The 23,875-nt window shown below is 35.0% G+C and overlaps 1 protein-coding gene across 1 annotated transcript; it reads left to right on the top strand.

The window, feature by feature from the left end:
* Positions 1 to 335: 335 nt before the first annotated feature.
* POU3F1 (POU class 3 homeobox 1) lies at positions 336 to 2,510 on the top strand. Its single transcript, XM_053704792.1, has one exon. The coding sequence runs from the start codon at positions 369 to 371 to the stop codon at positions 1,482 to 1,484; it is 1,116 nt and encodes a 371-aa protein (XP_053560767.1). The 5' UTR covers positions 336 to 368; the 3' UTR covers positions 1,485 to 2,510.
* The last annotated feature ends 21,365 nt before the right edge of the window (positions 2,511 to 23,875 follow it).

The raw sequence follows: 23,875 nt of genomic DNA, 5'->3' as shown, positions 1-23,875 counted from the left end.
TATCCTATGCGCGAAGTCCAAATAAAGAGGAAAAAAAAACTAGATCTACTGTAATATATTTCCAAGCAAACTGCAAAAAATACACTGCTTACTCCCCCACGTGGTTGTTTGCAAAACAGCATGAATGAAAACAGCTAACCAATGAGAAAGATCGCTGCGGAGTCAATTTGGTGATGTCAGCCAATCAGGGGATAAAGCGGCGTTAACAGAGAGGAAAGGAGGTGAGGCTGAAGCGTCAATCAGGGGAGAACGAACCAATTGCCGCGTAAGTGGGATGTGTCACTGTTACGGACTCTTTTCACTGGGTTGTTGCTTGGTTCTAAAGCAGCCAAAGCTGGAAAGTTGCAGCCAGTTAAGGAGTAGGAGCCATGGCTGCAACTGCTCAGTATCTGCCTAGGAATAACACATTGCCTTCTAATCCTCTGATGCATCCGGACTCAGACAGGATGCACCAGGGTACCACCTACAGAGAGGTGCAAAAGATGATGCACCAAGAGTACCTTCAAGGCTTGGCCACCAACGCCGGACACCCAATGAGCCTCACCCATCACCAGTGGTTGCCTAATCCCACCAGCGACTGGGGCAGCGGCTCCCACCTAGGTGGTCAAGCAGATCATGGCAAAGGAGCAGTTCAGAGCAGCAGGGAGGACCTGAGTACCAGCTTCCACCATCACAGATCTCACCTGGTCCATCAGCAAACGCCAAGTAGCCACGCGTGGGCGCAGAGTGGGAACCACCACCTGTCGCCAATGTCCCCAAGCTCCAACAGCCATCAACCCCTTATCTACTCCCAGTCTTCTTATACCAATCTGCTAGGTCCACAGGCTTCATCCTTGCACCACATCAGAGACCCACTGCACGATGACCCAGGTGTCCATGACACTCATGTAGAGTCACCTCCACAGCACCTCAACCACCACCAGGACCACTCAGACGAAGATGCCCCCAGCTCTGATGACCTAGAACAGTTTGCCAAGCAGTTCAAACAGAGGAGAATCAAGCTGGGCTTCACTCAGGCAGATGTTGGCTTAGCCCTGGGCACCTTGTATGGTAACGTCTTTTCTCAAACAACTATCTGCAGGTTTGAAGCTTTACAGCTGAGTTTCAAGAACATGTGCAAACTGAAGCCTCTTTTGAACAAGTGGCTGGAGGAGACAGATTCCACTACGGGGAGTCCCACAAACCTGGACAAGATTGCAGCCCAGGGAAGGAAAAGGAAGAAGAGGACCTCCATAGAAGTTGGGGTGAAAGGAGCACTGGAGAACCATTTCCTAAAGTGCCCCAAACCCTCAGCCCATGAGATCACCAGCCTGGCAGACAGTCTCCAATTGGAGAAGGAGGTGGTGAGAGTTTGGTTTTGCAACAGAAGGCAGAAAGAGAAAAGAATGACCCCAGCTGGGGTTCCTCACCCCCCCATGGAGGATGTGTATTCACAAGCTGAGACTCCTCCACTCCATCACACACTGCAGACCTCTGTACAATGACTATGAAACAGAAAGAGTGGATGTAAGGGGGTGTGGGGATGAAGTAAGTACTTTTGGATTTTACAAAAGAGAAATAATAATAGTTACAGGACTCTTAGGGAATCACTGGTGTATCTCTCACCAGAAGACTATATACAGACATAAACAAACATCACTAAAATTGCTTTTAGCTATTCTCTTTGGTACACCTCAACTCATCTAAATGTTCATGTTCCTCCATGAAGGTAAAAAAAGAAGAGGGGGAGTAATTTATTAATCAGAATATTGGGGGAATGGGCTAAAATTATAAGAACTGTGAATATTTTTTTTAATTATTATTATTAATGTAAATCATTGTAACAAAGACTTTGGCAGCTTTGAATGGAAATATGTGTGTTATTTATTAATTAGACTATTTAACCCCTGAAGTGCAGCTGAAGGTGAGGGGGGGGATACCGCTGGCATGCATGCGGTTAATATAAATGCCCTGCTTGTTAAAAAAAAATATATATATATATGTATATATATATATTTGAACACCACAAAAATTAATCTGATTAATTATTCACATTTTTAATTTAAAAATGCACATCCAAAGGTCTTTTTAAGTTAATGTATTTGTGTTGTTTTATTTTTGTTATTTTAATGTCAGGTGCATATCCCTAGTCTTTGGGGAAAAAAGATTCATGGATATCAAATGTTGCTTGGCAAATTATCTATTTACACCAAAATCTACATGATGGGGCAAGATGTTGAGTAATATTTCGATATAATAATATGAAGCAATTGTATTATACAATCTCATTAATTGGTATAGTTGTATTACTGCTTTCAGGGCCAAAATTCCAATTTACTATTGTTTCATCTTTTTGCCTTTGCATGCTATATCATATCACTATTTACATTTTGTTATTCTATCAGCCTGTATGTTTTTTATAGTAGAACTATTACAAAACACACAAAACTCCAAATTGTTTTTTTTATCTATATTGTGTATGCTGTATTAAAAGGGGTGGTATACAGAAATAAAATTAAAATACCAACATATTCCATTATAAAGCAATTAAACTTTTAAAAAGATTTCTACTTAATGCCATTGTAAATATGTGTTATATATATACATATGTATGTTTTTGAGATCGTGTATTTTCCTTTTTTATTTTTATTTTTTTGTTTGTCATTCTACATACTTTTGTACACATACTAATTTGATGAGGATATTTTAATATTATTTACGGATAAACATGACCCTTTCTATTTATTTTCCCAGGATGTTTTTTTTTTTTTTGCTTCTGTAAAATACTTTGCAATATTTTATTTTTAAAGTTTTGGTTTGGTGAATTATGTTTGTATATTTTCAAAATGTAGATTTGCAACTTACTTTTTATATGTATGGTAAAGAAAGTATGTGTTACTTATATAAAACTGAAAGTTCTTGCAAAAACACACACACACATATATATGTATATATATATATATATATATATATATATATATATATATATATATATATATATATATATATAATATTCCAAGGTGTTCAATTTAAGTTACAATTCCATATGTGATTACATTCATTTGAATTAAAATGAATTTAAATGTATTTGTGTATCTAAATCAATTTCCTGCCACACAGTATAAATAGTAATATAAGGATTTCATTTTCAAAAAATAACAAAATTGATTTTCATTGATTGTAAATTCACTTTTTACCCTAATTATTTTTCTACAATTTTTTTTTTTTTTTTGTAATCTTCGGCTATATTTGTTAAATCATGGACTGCTTAGGATAATAAAAATCCTATGAAAATTAAAATAACTATGTACATAACTGGAAGACATTATCTTTAATTTATTTTTTCTATGTTTGTGCATATTATTTACTTGCAAATTATTTTGCGGATTATGTGTTTTAAAAATGGGTCCATATCCATAAAATTCAACTTTTTCATTGGCCTCTTATAGTGATCAAATAAAATAATGAAAATAAAATTGCTCTATGTCTGTAGTGTTTTTTTATTTAAATCAAAATATTAAGAAAATCTAAATGCTCAACATTTTAGACTTAACTATCATGTTACACTTTTTGGTGATGTACTTTATAAGATGTTTTTTTCATAAATCAATGGGCAAGATATTATATTGTCTATTTTCTATTCTATGGCTCAATGTTATGTCCTGTGTTCACACTTAAGACTTACTGCAACTTTATTTGCTGACTCAACTGAAAAGTATTTTAACTATTATGATCCATTTTATAAATGTATTGCAAATTATTCACACATTCCTAGTCCCATAATATTACTATGTAATATTTTTTTGAATAAACCTATGTTTCTATACAAGGTGCTGATGAAACATTGTATTTAAATAATGTTATGATCGGTGTATTTTAAACTGTTCTACTCAAGTGTTGTTGCAAAAAATAACCAAAAACATAAAATGATTTATAAGATCTAAAAAATAAAATAACACTATTTTTATTTTTGCTTTCTGTTCAAGATTAGGATATTGTTAACTTCTAGTGTGTGTTGGTCATTGGCCATGTGCTTAAATTATATCTATGTGGAACATTAACTTCTATAAAGAACTCAAAATGCAATTAAAATATAATTGTATACATTAATATGTAGCCTTTTATATGTGTAGAGTTTCCTAAGTAAATTGTGCTATTTCAGTACAGTTTTTGTGCAAACTTAATGGGTGAACTCACAATTGTCCCAAAGAGAAAAGAATGAGCTTTGTTATAAATCTGTTGTGTGCCAACGTTTAGTCAACGTCTACAAGAATATAAAACCCTTAATGCCTTATTTGCTGTTATAAACACTGCAGGCATTCCCTTCAGTTTTGGGAATGTTTGAGCATGTAAACACTTTTTTAGAATTTATTGCCACATAAAAAAGTATTTTGTATAATGTAGAAAAATAAAATTCTTTGTTTTGTCTATTGCAGCCAGTTTGATACTAACCTGTCGTTTAGTTACCTAAAGGTGTTAATTCCCTTCAGTGAATCCCTAAACAATATATAGATGCAGGTATCATTTTACCCTCAAATTAATTTTCCTCTTTTTGATATTAAAAACACCACGTCTGTTACATTCATTTTAAATATATTTAAATGGAATACTAAATGAAAAAGGTTTTCCCTACCCTATATTGTTACCTACTGTAAATAACTTTAATTACTAAAAATTCCTTTTTAGCTCCACTACTGTGAAATTTGGGATACTTGACATGATAATGGTTTCTCTCTTTTCAGATATCACTTTGCTGACTTCTTCCTTAACAAGCAATGCCTATCTAACAATATGTTTGTGTAATTTTAACTGTGATGTAATGTAAGATTTGATAGATATTTTAATTAGACATATAGATGAGGTAGGTATATGATAGAGATATATAGATAGATAGATAGATAGATAGATAGATAGATAGAAAGATATAGATAGCAGTTGATAGACAGACCAATATATAGCTAGAGTAATTCAATTACATATTAAAATGTGCATATTATCTTATTCAAAAACTGTATGTGTGTGTGTTTTGACAGAGCCAAAATTATTACTAAGAAAGGTAACTATTTTTGAAAGCATGTGCTGAAGCTGTATTAACGGCAAAAGGCACACCATTTTTGACATTAAAACATATATACAAAATGGTATAATTCTGGTATAGGTGATATCAATATTTTTATAATACAGAAGTGCTAAAATCAGATTAGTGGTTTATAATAAAATAGGCTAATGATATAAGTGTATATATTGTGTTTTACTTCATTTAAATACAAAGGGGAAATATTTTCCAAGCAAAGTTTTGTAAATGTATCCCTTATAGACTGGGTATGGATAAGTTCTTCTACTTTTATAGTATTACATTAAAAACTGACATCACAGAGCAATATTTTGAGAGATTGTATATATGGACGCAATGAATACGTAAGGCGTAGACAGGAGTTTTAAATGAACCAATACAAAGAGAGCTGAGGGGCCTACTGATTAGCACTACTATCTAGGAAATACAGTCATATGTAAACATGAAAGTGTGTAAGCGGCTATAACTGCTTGTGCTTTAATACACTTGTGCATATGTGTGCGCGTTTGTGTAACTTTGTGAGTAGATATACATTAACAGAGATCTTGTTTAGCATGCATTCACTCACACATATATACAGATTTAGATTTATGTATACAGTTATCTATGAATGTTTCTCAAATGTTTTATTGACACAATGAAACTAGTTCAATTTCAATCTAAAATCCCCTCAAACTGTAGAAATGAACAATTAGCAGAACTTCATTATTTAGAAAGCAGATGGGTGTTATTAGCCACAGGGGAAATATGATATGAAATCCATCTTTGGTACAGATAATTTGGTTATTGGCTAATGACTGTTCTCAGATGGCTCAGAGCAAACCTTCCCCAGGCTAAAGAATGAGAGTTGCTCCGTCGTCTAATGTACTGTACAGACTTGAGTTTGCTAAGAGGAGCATTCAGTGCTATTTAATAACTTCTGAAGTATCATCTTCAACATTTTAATGACAATAATTTATACTTCAGCAAAACACAGCATGAGAATTTTTTTTTAACCCTTTGAGAAGTGTATTAACCTTGAGCAAAGAAGGATATTTCAGGTTTATGCTGTGGGAGTTGCAATAAATGTCATGAAGCAATTTTACTTTTTTTGTTATACATTTTACAGAAAAAACAAGATATGCAAATGCATATAGGAACAAATTACCCAAATTGGTGCTTTGAAATTATTACTTTTTGTATGAAAAATCCACATTTCTACACCTCTGTCTGCACCCTATAATATGTTGCTTTTGATTTCCACTGCTCTTTCCCTGCAATTAACTATTTTACATTTTTGACCACTAACGGGTTGCCAGCACAAATTTAGTAGACATAAAAAAAAAGTAGTTTCAGGTATATTCCAGTTTTACAGCTGGAAAACAAACCCTTATTATTCTCTAAGGTTTTAGTGCACACTCACAAAAAATAAATAAAAATGTTTTCCAACTCCCTGTGATGTTATAAATAAAGTATGGCTAATTTCCGATCAGGGGTAACTGTTGATCTCAATAGAAGCGGAATTTACACATGGAGAAAAGTATTAAATATAAATATTTCTTTTTCATTTTTACTCTTAAGGTTAGTTAGATATATTCATAGAATCTGTGGTAAAGGATAACAAGACAGCCAAACTTTTCGCCTGTAAATGAAATCAATGTTACATACAATTTTTATTGTAATAGTCCCTGATTCCGTTTCATATATAATGCTTATACACTCTGCAATATCTGCAATAAAAATAGTTTCAAGAACTGAAAACAGCTTAATACTGGGGTCAGATGATGTTTCCTATAAGAAATGCTCTTCCTGTCTAATATTACCGGTAGAATGTTTTTTGGACTGTTTAATGTGCATAGTTATACTAAGTGGAGAACCATTACGATTTCATTGTGTTTTCCTTGGTGAAGACCAGCAGACATGAATATATCTTACAGTCCAATAGATTATTTGAACAAGAAAGGACAGATTCTCAATCAAGGACAATGTCTTATTTAAAATTATTTTATCTCAAATTGTAAATTGCATCAATGATACATAAACAAATCAATTTTAAAGTTTCAATTATTATCGAGAAAGTCGATGTATGGTTAAATAAATCAACAATTCTAAGGGAACCCTTCTCTTAGATAAGTTTATTGAGTGATGCAATTGGTTAGCAGTAAGTAGTACACATCCACTAAGTAAGAAAAGTATTTCCTATGTTATATCTGCTTCTCTTTCTCTTAAAGTCCATTTTTACATCCACCTGAAATCATCATCTAATATGTTAAACGAGGAAGTCACTTTACAGTTTAATAATACTGAAAGCATAAGGGACTGAAAACCTTCCATAACCTGGCCTAATTTCAATAGGAATGGTTATATATTTTGGTTTATTAGTTAAAAAAAAAAAAAATTGGGCTCATTCATTTTTTGGAAACAAGCAATACATTTTCCCTATATTGAGCAGAACATTCAAATATTTTATGTTTACATTCAAATGGTGATACACAAACTTCAATATAGGCCAAAAGAAATCAATATCCCAAAGTAATCTCTATATTCAATATTTAAGTGTTAAAATTTGCTCTGTCGAAACATTTGAATGGTAGTTCAAATGTCAAGGGGAACATTGCTCCTGTCAGTCAAATGTAAAAAAAACAGACATTCAACAATGCTTACAACTGAGCCTTAGGTGATTCTGTTCAGGTGGTGCCACATCCTTATTGTAGTGGCCAAATAGATGATGTTCATGTGAGAAGAATCAATAAAGAGGTGTTTGTTTGTTTGTTGTATATATGTCCAGATGAGGCTATACATTTTTGCAGAAAAAATAAAACTCCTATACATATTCGGGGATTTTCCAAAAAGTTTATAATTACCTACAGTAAGTTTCAGTTTACTATATGTTTTTAATTAGACTAGATAAACCTATATATGTGCATATTCACTGACTCTTGCACATCCTCTGACTATCATTTATATGTAGTGGTTTATTAAACTCAGCAATACTATTATGTAAGTAGGTGTTATTTAGTTTTTAATTTTATATATATATATATATATATATATATATATATATATATATATATATATATATATATATATATATATAGGTACAATTACTCTTACAAACTTTCTACCTATATGAAACATGAGAAAATAGGATAATCTACTGTGTATGTAACAGATTTGTACAGACCAGAATTAAAAACCCTATTTTTTTATTTGTTTTCATACCAAAGGGGTATAGAATTCTTACAACAGGGTTGGTTTTAAGAAAAAAAAAACATTACACCTTAAAGAGTCCTTGTCAAAACATTTTTGCTGTAACTAGGACTAAGTGGTGCCTGTTTTTTACAAATCAGTTTGATCAAAATAGGCTATGCTTTAGGTACATTTAAAAGGGACTGTGTAGGTTCCTTTTCAAATATGTCTTTTTAGGGCATTACACAAGCAATTCAGTACACAGAGAATTATGACTGCACATGTTTGTTTAGAGGCACATTAAATTAGTTTTTACTCTTAAAGGTTACAACGCAGTACAATTATATGTTTAAAGTGAAGGTACAGTTTTCACTGTCTCTATACACTAATGCTTTTTAATCGCTAACTTATGGTTTGAAAAATATTTTATATTTATATAATAAAGATGTTTTTTATTTCCCTACCGTGCTGACACTTACTCCTCCCATTTGCCATTTCCTAATTTCTATCCGTCTGACGTATAGAGCGGTCCCACCTGCTCTATATGTGTCTCAAAAGCGCGTTCATGTGTAACCAATGAACAACGCATGCGCATATATTAGTCGACGTTCAACAATGCGCATGTGTTAATCTGATAAAAAAAATTCAAAGCACAGGCGTCATCCGTCTCGGCAAAGAGCCCTATGTGATAATGATAAAATTGGAACACTCTCAATAAGCATGTGCGAAACGGGAGCGCGCCTGTCTTCGTAGTACAAGTATTATTGGGAACGCATGTGCAGATCATCGGATAGCACAATGACTTAAATGACGGCCGCCTAACGACCAGAATTTCAATTGGATAATATGAAAACTTGACCTGAAAGGGGGGGGGGGGAAACGGGCTGCATTTACGAAATGGCAAAAGGTAAATAAAAATAGCGAAAACTAACTTTCTAAATAAAAATATTTTTTTTGATGAATGAAAGTACCATTCATTTCTGTAGACCTTTGGACATGGATTATGTGGTATAGCAAACTTTACCTACACTTTAAACTTATAAAACAAGAAAAAAGGCATAATGTGTAGACTTGAGTAACTTGCAATCCCTTCAACAGAAAACACACGAGCACTACACAACTTTGATGTAAATATAAACCTGATGCTGTTTAAAAGCAAACAAACAAAAACAAAACAGAAACCAATTACAAGGCATTTAAAAGGGGCCTAGTGGCCTAGTTTCAAAGTGAAAGAACGTTTCTTGTTTCAGTCACAACTTTTTAGGTATAAGGTATTATTTTCTAAGTAAATAGCTATTTTTTGTTACACATGATCAAACACATTCTTATACCTCATATTTATATTTATTTTTACTCTTGCAAGTAAAGATCTAGATAAGGGGTTTCCTTCATAGCCCAAAAGCATTTTCCATGTGTGGACATCTTTCATATTTTCCAGCCAGAGGATCTTGCTCCTAGCACACTCTAGTAAAGAAAAGTTATCTACCATCGTCCCGCAGGAAGGATTTCTATTGTGACTTTGCTGCATGGAAGAGGCCCTCAGCCTTGCCATTTCTGGTATGTATACCTGAGAATACGTTTGTGCGGTACTGTGTAGCATTGTACCGTTCGGCTCTTGCAGTGTACTATACTCTATTGGGTATACATTATGGTACAATATTGCCTACAAATTGAATATTTTAACCTTATCACCTCACTTAGGGCCAGATTACGAGTGGAGCGCAATTTAGCACTTTCGCTAGAGCACTAATTGCGCTAGAAGTAAATGTTTTGCACGTGTCGGGTTGCACTGATATTATGAGTTAAAGGGACACTGAACCCAAATTTTTTCTTTTGTAATTCAGATAGAGCATGCAATTTTAAGCAACTTTCTAATTTGCTCCTATTATCAATTTTTCTTCATTCTCTTGCTATCTTTATTTGAAAAAGAAGGCATCTAAGCTTTTTTTGGTTTCAGTACTCTGGACAGCACTTTTTTATTGGTGGATGAATTTATCCACCAATCAGCAAGGACAACCCAGGTTGTTCACCAAAAATGAGCCGGCATCTAAACTTACATTTGTGCATTTCAAATAAAGATACCAAGAGAATGAATAAAATTTGATGATAGGAGTAAATTAGAAAGTTGCTTAAAATTTCATGCTCAATCTGAATCGCAAAAGAAAAAATTTGGGCACAGTGTCCCTTTAAAAGTAAAAAGTTATTGCTCTTGCGCTAACCTGACTCGAGCAAAAAGCCAACAATAGAATATTGCTGTGCAATCATCTATTCCCCTATAGAAGTCAACAGAGCAAAAAAAGTGGGAGGAAAAACACCCCACTTGCGCACTAACCTGAATGCATATTCTCAAGTGCCCTAACCAGACATGAAAATATGAATGTTTCACATTCCAATTTTCTTCACATAGCAGAATATGTTCTGTTTATTCATAAATAAATATTTATACATATATCTAATGGTATTTTGGTAAATATATATCTATACCTATATATATAGATGAATGTATATAGGTTTAGATATATACAGATAAATATAGGAATATCTATTTAAAAATACTTTGAACATATTCTGCTATGTGCAGAACGTTGGAATTTGAAACATTTACAGTAAATACACATAACACTTTATTAAATATGAATACTGTATAAATATGATTTTTCATGTTTTCATTTACTTAACTTCAAAACGCTCCAATGCACTTACAGTATATGTGTCTATATATGTTTACATATGTATTATTGTGTTTATATGTGTATATATGTGTGTAAATACATATATACACATATAAATACATATGTATACATATATAGACTATTATGTCTATGTCGAATCCCTTTGCCTGCCTTTTTTTTCCCTTACACTTGGGACCTCATATCTTTGAGCCCTTATAACTTTTTTTGTGCAATTTTTTTACATTTTTTTTATTATTGGTATTATGAGTGTAACTGTATTGTGTAATGTATTTTTGATGTTTTTTGTGACACCTTTTTTTAGTGAAACAGTTAACCACAGCTCTGAGGACTCCCTAACCTGACAAACGCTAACTTCAATTGCAGTCAATCAATCACGTTTACTTTCAACTTGTAATATGAGCGCAATTTTACTTGAGCACAAATGAACACGAAAACTCAATATCGCTCCTCTCGTAATTTGGCTCTTAATGTGATAAAGTGCAAGATAAAGATAGATATTTATTTATGTCTATTTTTTGTAATTATGGGGTCTTGATATGTAAAGCTATACTCATAATAATTAAAATGGTCTATTCTATTATTTCAGTTCTGAGATGAATTGGTTTAATTTATTTGAGTTTAATTTAGATGTTACAGAATACAGTGCAGAAAGGGGTGCTAAGATATGTTAGAAAGAAGACCATTCTGCTTATTTAAAAGGAAATCAAGGGCAAGCTTATTTTTTACACACATTGTTAATGCTATATCAGAAGTGTTCAATGTTTTCAAATGAGAACCATAACGTGGTGGTTCTATTGGGTGCCAAATTAATTACTGTTGCAACCAAACCTCATAGTTCCTTTTAGATGTTCTATGCAATGCAGAGGATGCAGAAGGGATTGATCTATCTATCTTTCTCTCCTATGTGTGTGTGTATATTATTATATATACAGTATTTACCATCTATATATCATCTATCGATCATCTATCTATCTATCTATCTATCTATCTATCTATATATATATATATATACACTTCAAAGTTATAGGACCGCACTCTCTGGACCTGTAATAGCAAAAATGTATTTTGTGCAGTGACGTTTCGGGGAGCCAACAATCCCCTTCATCGTCTGATGAAGGGGATAGTTAGCTCCCCGAAACATCACTGCACAAAATACATTTTTGCTATTACAAGTCCAGAGAGTGCGGTACTATAACTTTGAAGTGAATATCTAAGTTCCTGACACCCTGGCACATTATATGAAAGGTGAGAGTGCAAATCCCTATAAACTTATCATATATATATATATATATATATATATATATATATATATATATATATATATATATATATATATATATATATATATATATCACTATCTATCTATCTCTCTCTCTACATATCTGTCTATATATCTATCTAATCTAATATATATCTAACTCTCTCTATGTATATATATATATTTATATATATATATATATATATATATATATATATATATATATATATATATATAAAACTCCCTATCTATCTATCTATCTATCTATCATCTATCTATCTATCTATCTATCTATCTATCTATCTATCATCTATCCTCCTGTCTGATCAGTTTTTCTTCTGTCTAAAATTAATAGGAGTAATTCTTTGAGCAAGATAAATGCCCCAAACCTGGATATACTTGGAATCATTAAAGAATAGAAGTTATCACCTGTCAGAAAAGGAGCATTATTTGTGTGATGCACATGGAGAGAAATAAAGGAGCAGCAGGGGATGGGAGAAAGGAAAGGCAGAAAAGAAGCCTTGAAAGACTGTATTGGAACTCCTGGGCCTTAGATTGGAAAAACATATACAACACTCCAAAGAGACTGTTCAACTTCAATATGTCACTCAGGACTAAAAGGAGGCTTATGGGAGCTGGCATAATGTGCCTGGATCCGAGTGTACGTGCAGCTGTCTGTAATGTGGCACAGCTCATTTTTTTTTACTAAAGCAAAAATATCTAATGCACTTATTAACACATTCACATATATAGATTTTTATAACCAGCACATATATACTAGTGTTTAACAGTAGTTTCCTCTTGAGTCTTTCCCTTTTAACTAAGGCTCCTTTTCATATGTTCAGCTCCCTCGCTCCCCGGAGAGAACCAGCACGCCTTTTATCTTCGCATCTACATATTATTTGGCTTCACTAATCTACCCTTCTCTCACTTTACCAAGGAAAGCTGTAATTGCTACCATTCACACCCCTTCATGGCCAAAATGAACAACAGTGTATTTTAGGTTGAAAAAAATGATACAGTCACTGTATTATTGTTCTCAAGTTAAACAGTAGGTTACTGGTGAGCAACAGCAGGGCACGTACACTGAAAGGTGGGAAGCAGAATGATGATGTGAGAGGTGTTCCACAATCTTACTTGTTTACCTAAATGTGCTCTATTATTTAATTTTTTTTAAATGGGGGGGGGGTGTTAGCAATTCATAACAGTTTTTAAACATCAAAGCACTCAATGAGTTAAATACCCTAACTACATTTTTCACCCTACAAGCTCACACAGGAGTCACGTGCTATTATGTCCTCAATAAAAAAAAAAAAAATCACAGCAAATAACCCAATTTTGAGAATGACAGCAAACGAGAGAGGAGAGGGGGGAAGTAAAGTCTGCTTGTCTCCACCTTCCCTTCTTTTATTCTTATTGTCACGATCACCGAGTCTCTTCACCCTCCCCCATAAGACTGTATGCTAACTAAACATTAATATATAGCTAAATACACAAAAATGTACTTTAACATTAACCCCATTAATGTTCTGCAGGTGGTATTTACCATATTTGCTGTATTTTATATAGCTGCATGTATATATGCAAATAAACAAATCAATATATTAAATTCTCCATTAAAGCCCAACTGGGACATTTTAGATAAATTCTGTGATAAACTGAAATACAATCTATTAAATAGACTACAAACACACAGTCTCAAAAAGCACAAAACACACACAGATACATATCTATATATGTTGATGCATACATGTGTGTTTGTGTGTGTATATATATATATATATATACAGTATATATATATTATATATATATATACACAGTATATATATATATATATATATATATATATACTCACAGACACAAATATGCACTCTCACATCCTGAATATATGGTCATCCAGCAGGAGGGGGATCCAAAAACAAAATTGTATTATTCCAATGAATGTAAACTTTTTGATATACAGTATATATATATATATATATATATATATATATATATATATATATATATATATATATGTGTGTAAATATATGTATGTATACATATATATATATATATATATGTGTATATATATATATATATATATTGCATGCATATCTATATATATATATATATATATATATATACATATTATATTTTATATATATATATATATATATATATATATATATATATATATATATATATATTTATATATACATATGTGTGTGTGTATACACATTCCATTCCAGTACCCAGTGATTTTACCACAGTTTTGAACTCTGACATCTGTTGGTATCCACAAGCAATATATTAAATTACATTTGCTTACAGATTAAGGTATTGATTTGAGTAAAGGATTCTATGCCCAGTGGTTTGTGTATCTCTGTCCTGTCTGGGAATATTTACACGCAGAGCGCTGCTTTTATTCATACAGTATCTGAGTTTGTTCTGTGTAACGTTACTGCCCCCTGTGGGAAAAAGAGTGGCGTAGATCAGCCTGCTTAACGAACCATTCTTAGAACTAAGGGTTTCACCTGTGTGATGTGCGAATAAATGAATACATTACATGTGCTTGATAATATAAAGAGTGATATTTTTTAATCACTGTAATTAACTCTTTCTAGAGCTTGTTCATTGAGTAATCGCCACATAAACAATTCTTTTTTATGTCCACTTTAAAAAAATACATTATATTTATAATATATATAGTATGTGTGTGTGTTTGTGATTTGCTATTTTTTTCTAGTAAATGGTTACAAATTATGCATGTTTATATCAACAAAAAAGTTAAGTTTTTCAGGTGAACCTTTGGCTGGATGTTTCATGAAAGCAATATTTGTGCTCCATTGTGTAATACCAGCGCACGTTAATGTGTGCTGTTATTACAAGATGACCACAATGCGAATGCGAGCTTGCATTTGCATTACTGGGAAGCTTTGTGCTCACAAGAGTGCGCTTCTATAGGCTTTAATGTGAGCTTTGTTCTGTTGCCGACAGAGACGGCATTAGAATTTAAGCGCAGTGAAAGGGGTAAGTAGCTCATCAATGGCAGCAAATTTAAATATATATTTATGTCTTATACACATATATATTTATGTGTTAATATGTGTATATACAGGACATACTTGAAAACTAGAGAAATCTCAATGTATCCTTCCTGGTAAAATATTTTATAAATAAATAAATATTTATTGGGAACACACAGTTCCCATAGACCGCAATGTAAAGGCACTTTTTATGCCGTTTTTTTTTTTCTAATACCCCACACCCACCAACTTTAGCCCCAAAATACTCCCTAGTGCAGTCACTTTAATAAAAAAAGATTCTGCTATCTTTCGGCTAGATTACGAGTTATGCGTTATGAGTGAAAAAGCCTCATAACGCTGCTTTTTCACTACCGCTGCTATTATGAGTCTTGCAGGTATAGGTGTACCGCACACTTTTTTGGTCGTAACGCAACGTAACTAACTTTCAATGGGACTTCCATAGCGCCGATATTACGAGTTTTGCCTGGGAGGCCAAAAAGTGAGCGGTACACCCTATACCGCCATCTAAAGTTAGTAGCTATGAGTTTTATGTTACAAATGTGTAGCATAAAACTCATAACTAAAGTGTTACAAAGTACACTAACACCCATAAACTATCTATTAACCCCTAAACCGAGGCCCTCCTGCATCGCAAACACTAAAATAAAATTATTAACCCCTAATCTGCCGCTCTGGACATTTCCGCCACTATAATAAACATATTAACCCCTAAACCGCCGCACTCCCGCATCACAAACACTAGTTAAATATTATTAACCCCTAATCGTCCGCCCCCAACGTCACCACCGCCACTATACTAAAGTTATTAACCCCTAAACCTAACCCTAAGTCTAACCCTAACACCCCTAACTATAATATAATTAAAATAAATCAGCCAATAGGATTGAGCTCGCATTCTATTGGCTGATTGGAACAGCCAATAGAATGCAAGCTCAATCCTATTGGATGATTGGATCAGCCAATAGGATTGAAGTTCAATCCTATTGGCTGATTGCTTGTAATTTTTTTTTACAGGTAAAAGAGCTGATTTCCTTGGGGCAATGCCCAGCAAAAGGCCCTTTTAAGGGCTATTGGCGGTTTAGTTTAGTCTAGGTTTTTTTTTATTTTGATAGGGCTATTAGATTAGGTGTAATTAGTTTAAATATTTGATAATTTCTTTTTTATTTTGTGTAATTTAGTGTTTATTTATTTTTTGTAATTTATTTAATTGTATTTAATTAATGTAATTGATTTAATTGTAGTGTAATGTTAGGTGTTAGTGTAAGACAGGTTAGGTTTTATTTTACAGGTACATTTGTATTTATTTTAACTAGGTAATTAGTAAATAGTTAATAACTATTTACTAACTTATCTACCTAGTTAAAATAAATACAAACTTAGCTTTGAAATAAAAATAAAACCTAAGATAGCTACAATATAACTATTAGTTATATTGTCGCTAGGTTAGGTTTTATTTTATAGGTAAGTATTTAGTTTTAAATATGAATTATTTAGGTATTAATTGTAATTTTTATTTAGATTTATTTTAATTATATTAAAGTTAGGGGTGTTAGGGTTAGGGTTACATTACGGTAAGGGTTAGACTTAGGGTTAGGTTTAGGGGTTAATAACTTTAGTATAGTGGTGGCGATGTCGGGGGCAGCAGATTAGGGGTTAATAAGTGTAATGTAGGTGGCGGCGATGTCAGGGGTGGCAGATTAGGGGTGTTTAGACTCGGGGTTTATGTTAGGGTGTTAGGTAAACATAACTTTTCTTTCCCCATAGGAATCAATGGGGCTGCGTTACGGAGATTTATGCTCCTTTATTGCAGGTGTTAGGCTTTTTTTTAGCCGGCTCTCCCCATTGATGTATATGGGGAAATCGTGCATGAGCACGTAAAACCGGCTCAAAGCAGCACTGGTATTTGTGTGCGGTATGGAGCTCAAATTAACTTGAGATCTTGCGATACACTTGTAATAGCTGATTAATTATCGCGTCCCCGCAAACGGGCACATTTGACCGTTTGTGGGCATGCTATAATTTAGCGCTCCATTTGTAATCTAGCCCTAAATGTTTTCATGAACACTGTTTTGGCAACATATGACATTGTTTATGCTTTCCTCAAATCATACTATATGCTCCTAGAGAGCATATAGCTGCAAAGAAGGTCATTTGCCATCTAGCTGTAAATAGTACTTCTCTAACAAAATCTGTCATCCATATGAAAGAGCAGTATTTAAAGGGACAGTCTAGTTAAAATTAAACTTTCAGGATACAGATAGGGCATGTCATTTTAAACAACTTTCCAATTTACTTTTATCATCACGTTTGCTTTGTTCTCTTGCTATTCATAGTAGACATGTGCATGGCAAAAAATTTGGTTCGGTTCGGATCGATTCAGAATTTTTCGAAGTTCGTTTCAGATCGATTCGAATTCGGAATATTTCGAATCGATTAGTTTCGGATTAGTTTCGGATTCATTCGGATTCGAAGAAATTCGGCTGGATTCGGTTCGATTCGGTTCGATTTGGTTCGATTCGGTTCAGAAATTCGGCAATTCGGTAAGTGTTAGGTGGGATTAGACTAGTATTATACTGTATATTAGGTGTTAACCTAACATACTGTATAATACTAGTGTAATCCCAACGGCCATCCGAATTTATGAATCGATTCGATTCGGTTCGATTCGGAAAATTCGGCAACATTTTAATTCGGAAATTCGGTTCGATCCGAATCGCCGAATTTGCCAAATTTTCCGAATTTCCGAATCGAACCGAACCGAATCGCACATGTCTAATTCATAGTTGAAAGTTAAGTTAGGTAGGCTCATATGCTAATTTCTAATCTATTTGACAGTTTTTCATAGCTAGAAGGCCTTAGTTAATGTGTGCCATATAGATAACATTGTGCTTACGCCCCTGGAGTTACTTATGAATGGACACTGATTGGCTAACATGCAAGTCTGTCAAAGAACTGAAATAAGAGGGCAGTCTGCAGAGGCTTAGATACAAGTTAATCACTTAGGTAAAAAGTATATTAATATAACTGTGTTGGTTTTGCAAAACTGTGGAATGGGTATTAAAGGGATTATCTATCTTTTTAAACAAAAACTGTACTAGACTGTCCCTTTAAGTAAAAGCTGTTTAAATGTAATGTAACATAAAAGTAGCAGCTGTGTGCTCTTAATAATGTGTATGTGTTTATAGGTACTTCCTTGTAATGCTCAATAACGGCCTGATGATCAAAAACTCGCTGGCATGAAGGATAATCACCCAAAAAAGTGTTGTAGGTTTTTTTAGCATTAAATTGTAATGTAGGTGTATCTCTTTCACACCCAGAACCTTGCACAATTAGATAAATAGCTCTCAACCTTCAATTTGCCTTTCTAAAATTCTTTGAGAGAATTAGGCCTGCTCTTTGGCAGAGTAAGAGGGGCACCTTCCCACAGTCCTACACTTTGGGGGGCCCCACACTACCTTCAGGGGTGAGAATATGAGAAGGTGCTATGTACATCTTGTATTTACTTTATGAAGAAGCTTTTATGGTATCAGGAGGTATAATACATAGTAGTATAAAGTATAATATGACAGTATAATACATAGTAGTATAAAGTATAATATGTATAATATATACTTAGTACCTATGATCCACAATGGGCATTACATCATTACTTTTAAAAAGCTTTTACTTGACATTTTTTCATACTATTTCATATGGATGACAGAAAATTGTGTAGTACAGTGTCCCTGTAAGGCAGGGTTCTTCAAACCATGGTTGTGACCCATAACTGGGCCGCAACACCATGTTTACTGGATTGCGACTGTTTGTGTGTTGTATGAAAGTGAGTGGTGTGTCTGAAAGAGTGTGTGTGGAGTGTGTTGTATGGCAGTGTGTGTGGTGTGTGTTGTTTAGAGTGTGTGTGGTGTGTGTTGTATGACAGTGTGTGTGGTGTGTGTTGTATGATCGTGTGTGGTGTGTGTTTTATGATAGTGTGTGTGGTGTGTGTTGTATGAGAGTGTGTGTGGTGTGTGTTGTATGACAGTGTGTGTGGTGTGTGTTGTATGAGAGTGTGTGTGGTGTGTGTTGTATGACACTGTGTGTGTTGTATGAGTGTGTGTGTGGTCTCTGTGTTGATTGACAATGTGTGTGGTGTGTGTTGTATGAGAGTATGTGTGGTGTGTGTTGTATGACAGTTTGTGTGGTGTGTGTTGTATGAGAGTGTGTGTGGTGTGTGTTGTATGACAGTGTGTGTGTTGTATGACAGTGTTTGTGGTGTGTGTTGTATGAGAGTGTGTGTGGTGTGTGTTGTATAACAGTGTGTGTGTGGTGTGTTATATGAGAGTGTGTGTGGTGTGTATTGTATGACATTGTGTGTGGTGTGTGTTGTATGAGAGTGTGTGTGGTCTATGTGTTGTTTGACAATGTGTGTGGTGTGTGTTGTATGAGAGTGTGTGTGGTGTGTGTTGTATGACAGTTTGTGTGGTGTGTGTTGTATGACAGTGTGTGTGGTGTGTTTTGTATGAGAGTGTGTGTGGTCTCTATGTTGTATGACAGTGTACGTGGTGTGTGTTGTATGACAGTGTGTGTGGTGTGTGTTGTATGAGAGTGTGTGTGGTCTCTGTGTTGTATGAGAGTGTGTGTGGTGTGTGTTGTATTAAAGTGTGTGTGGTGTGTGTTGTATGAGAGTGTATGTAGTGCGTGTGTTGTGTGAGAGTGTGTGTTATTACCTTTTACAACACTTTTAAGTTTGACTACACTCAGGAATAAGGTATGGACACATTTTAGCCACTTTGCCAAAAATTGTAGCTATCTTGTTGCTTATTAAAATTGCTTAAATGCAGCATATAGAAAAATGCTTTTTAGGTTATTTATTGCTTTAAATGTTAAGATTGCCACCACATGCCCAGTGCCAATCTCAGGGCTAACACAGTAGCTAATATAGCATTAAGATATAGGTCAAAAGCATCCTTTTTTTTTTATAAAGCTTTTTGCATTGCCTAGGCTTCCATGTCCCTTTAACCCCTAAAGTGGGATGGGCAACATGTTGTTGTCGCCTGCATATAGCTCAGAGTGTGAGGGAAAACTAGAAGCTGGCCTACTGGTGGGGACACTCTTGGAGCATATTGCACCACTAGGGTTGCCCAGGTGTCCAGTATTTAACTGGATAGTCCAGTATTTTAGCAAGCGGTCGCGTAAAATCTTCATAAGAATACTGGACATTTCTGTTCACGTTTCTTACTGGCAGTCAAAGAGGCACAGTTTTTTTATTTTGTATGTTAATGGCAGCCAAGGGGAAGAATGACTGCTTAGTTGTAAAAAATATATATTGTGGGTTCAAGAGAGCGACTTTGCTGAGGTAGAGCTTCTGAGGGGTACTGTGTGACCCTCATCTGCCATTGTACCAAGTCACCAAAAAATTGCCCAGTATTTTTGTAGAGGATACCTGACAACCCTATTCACCATCTTAGTATCTCCAGGGGTTTGTAATGTGGTCATGCTGTTTAGCATAACAGGGTAATCAAGGGATATCAGTGACAACAGGCAAGAGAATAGAGCTGGATGGGGGTGTATATTAGAACCCCTACGTACCTTAAAGGGACAGTAAAGGTTCAGAATAATGTTATATAATTTTGCACACAGTGCAGAATTATATAACATTATTTAAGCGGTAACTAAATATAAAAGTGTTTTCCAATTTTGCTGTGTAACGTTGGACTCCGATCCAGGATCTACTGGGCAGGTCTTGGATATTCAAAGCGCTTTGCGGGCTTGCTAGCTAGTCACAGCACGCCCAGTCACACGACTGGAATAAATGTAGCTCGCTCCCGCTCTGGTCTAGTAGCGGGAGTGAGCTACATTTATTCCAATAGCGAAACCTTTTAGAAAGGTTACCCAATACGATTACAAAGCCACAAAAGTTTTGACTAGAGTTTAGAGAAACAAAACACACAAAATAATAATAATAAAAATACGCATTTTTATACTTTTTGTTCAGGGCCTAATTGGCCTGCCAGGATGCTGGGATATTTCCCGGTGGGCAGCTCATCTAGGGTTTGGGGACAACACTGTGAGGGAGGTCATTCAGGGAGCTGCTTTCACGTGTTATAAAGAAGACCCACCGCTATGTTCAAAATTATCGCCACAGCGTGAGCAGGGCGGAAGGTGGTAGCCGAGCTGCCTGGAGACTGGCCACACCGCATGAACAAGGTAGGAGCCGTGACCAGCTTGTTAGTAGTGCCATAGGTGGGGGAATGAATTGGCTGGGCCGGGAAGGGTGTGTGGCTTGGCTGGGCATATTTCATGCTATATATATATATACAAAACAGTGATATACATTTAGGGCTAGATTACAAGTGGAGCACAAATTTGCGTGCTAAATATCCAGCCATTACAAAATAAACCACAGATCAGATCTCTGGTTAATTTTATAAATGTTCACCAAATGCCCCCAAAATACAGTGTAATATATTTTATTAAAAAATAAAGATAGCAGCATCTTTATTTTTTAATAAAATTACTGCAAAAAGCAGTACATTGCGGTCTTTGGCAACTGTGTTATTACTATAAATATACATGTATATGCTTATAAACATATATTTACATGTTAATATGTTTATAACACATAAATATATATGTATATATTAATATATATAAATATATTTAAAAATGCTGCCCATCGCTGCGCTATTTACCTCCTTTGCTGCACTATATTCTATTCCCGTGTCTAATGGCATGAGAACGAGGCTCCCATTGGACACTGCTATGGGACCCTGCTGTGTCCAGAAACCTTATTAAGTGGGATCAAACACTCCTGCGTTTTGAAGTGCAGGTATTCCATGTGTTTTGGGACAAGGTGGTTGGAGGTGTAGTTACAAGTTTTTCATGTGCAGGGTCAGGACAGTGGGAGGTGGGACAGGGGGAGGTGGTGTTACATGTTTTTTGTGGGCAGAGCCAGGTGGTCCGGGGTGTGTTTTGGCAATTGTGTAAAGTGACCTGCCTAAAAGAACAGGGGCAGGGAGTAGACCTTTTTACCCTCCTCATCAGTCCAATGAGGGAGCTAAATGATTGGGGGTGCTTTGCATTTCTTGCTACTGCCATAGAACCAGGATCAGCAACAGTTTCTGCTTGGAATAAGTAGTTCTCTGTAGAGGCGTAACTAGAAACCACAGGGCCCAGGTGAAATAAATACATATCTTTTTTTTTTTTTTTTTTTTTTTTTTACATTTAACACAGAAAAAAATGTGAATCAGATTACATGTCTGCAAAAGGAGATACCCTGTGCCCACAGTCTGTGAGATGGTCTGACCCCCTATTACTGTATATAGTGGCACTGTTTAACCCACCAGTACTGTATATAGTGAGTCAGTGACACAGCCTGTAATCTGCCGGTGAGATGGCTGGCCTGACCCTACCCGCCCCAGTACTTTATAAAGTGACCACAGTAGATAATAGGGAGAGTGGTGCCCCTATAACATCAGGGCTGAAGGTCAAAATTGTATGGGAAAAATGTGAATTTACTAACAGTCGCCTAGATTTAGAGTTCTGCGGCCAAAGGGGTGCGTTAGCTACGCATGCTTTTTTCCCCCCGCACCTTTTAAACAACGCTGGTATTGAGAGTTCTCAGAAGGGCTGCGTTAGGCTCCAAAAAGGGAGCGTACAGGCATATTTACCGCCACTTCAACTCTCAATACCAGCGGTGCTTACGGACGCGGCCAGCTTAAAAAACGTGCTTGTGCACGATTCCCCCATAGGAAACAATGGGGCCGTTTGAGCTGAAAAAAAATCTAAGACCTGCAAAAAAGCAGCGTTCAGCTCCTAACGCAGCCCCATTGTTTCATAGGGGGAAACACTTCCTAAGTCTGCACCTAACAGCCTTACATGTACCCCAAAGTCTAAACACCCCTAACCTTACACATATTAACCCCTAATCTGCTGCCCCCGCTATCGCTGACCCCTGCATATTATTATTAACCCCTAATCTGCCGCTCCGTACACCGCCGCAACCTACGTTATCCCTATGTACCCCTAATCTGCTGCCTCTAACACCGCCGACCCCTATATTATATTTATTAACCCCTAATCTGCCGCCCCCAACGTTGCTGCCACCTACCTACAATTATTAACCCCTAATCTGCTGACCGGACCTCACCGCTACTAAAATAAATGTATTAACCCCTAATCCGCCTCACTCCCGCCTCAAAAACCCTATAATAAATAGTATTAACCCCTAATCTGCCCTCCCTAACATCACTGACACCTAACTTCAAGTATTAACCCCTAATCTGCTGACCGGACCTCGCCGCTACTCTAATAAATTTATTAACCCCTAAAGCTAAGTCTAACCCTAACCCTAACACCCCCCTAAGTTAAATACAATTTAAATCTAACGAAATAAAATAAATCTTATTAAATAAATTATACCTAAATAATCTAAATACTTACCTGTAAAATAAACCCTAATATAGCTACAATATAAATAATAATTATATTGTAGCTATTTTAGGATTAATATTTATTTTACAGGCAACTTTGTATTTATTTAACCAGGTACAATAGCTATTAAATAGTTAAGAACTATTTAATAGCTACCTAGTTAAAATAATTACAAAATGACCTGTAAAATAAATCCTAACCTAAGTTACAATTAAACCTAACACTACACTATCAATAAATTAATTAAATAAACTATCTACAA

Source organism: Bombina bombina, chromosome 3 (genome assembly GCF_027579735.1).
Source record: "Bombina bombina isolate aBomBom1 chromosome 3, aBomBom1.pri, whole genome shotgun sequence".
Classification (NCBI taxonomy): Eukaryota; Metazoa; Chordata; class Amphibia; order Anura; family Bombinatoridae; genus Bombina; species Bombina bombina.
Note: the sequence above shows the minus strand (reverse complement) of the source record. Positions and strands in the feature narration are given on the sequence as shown.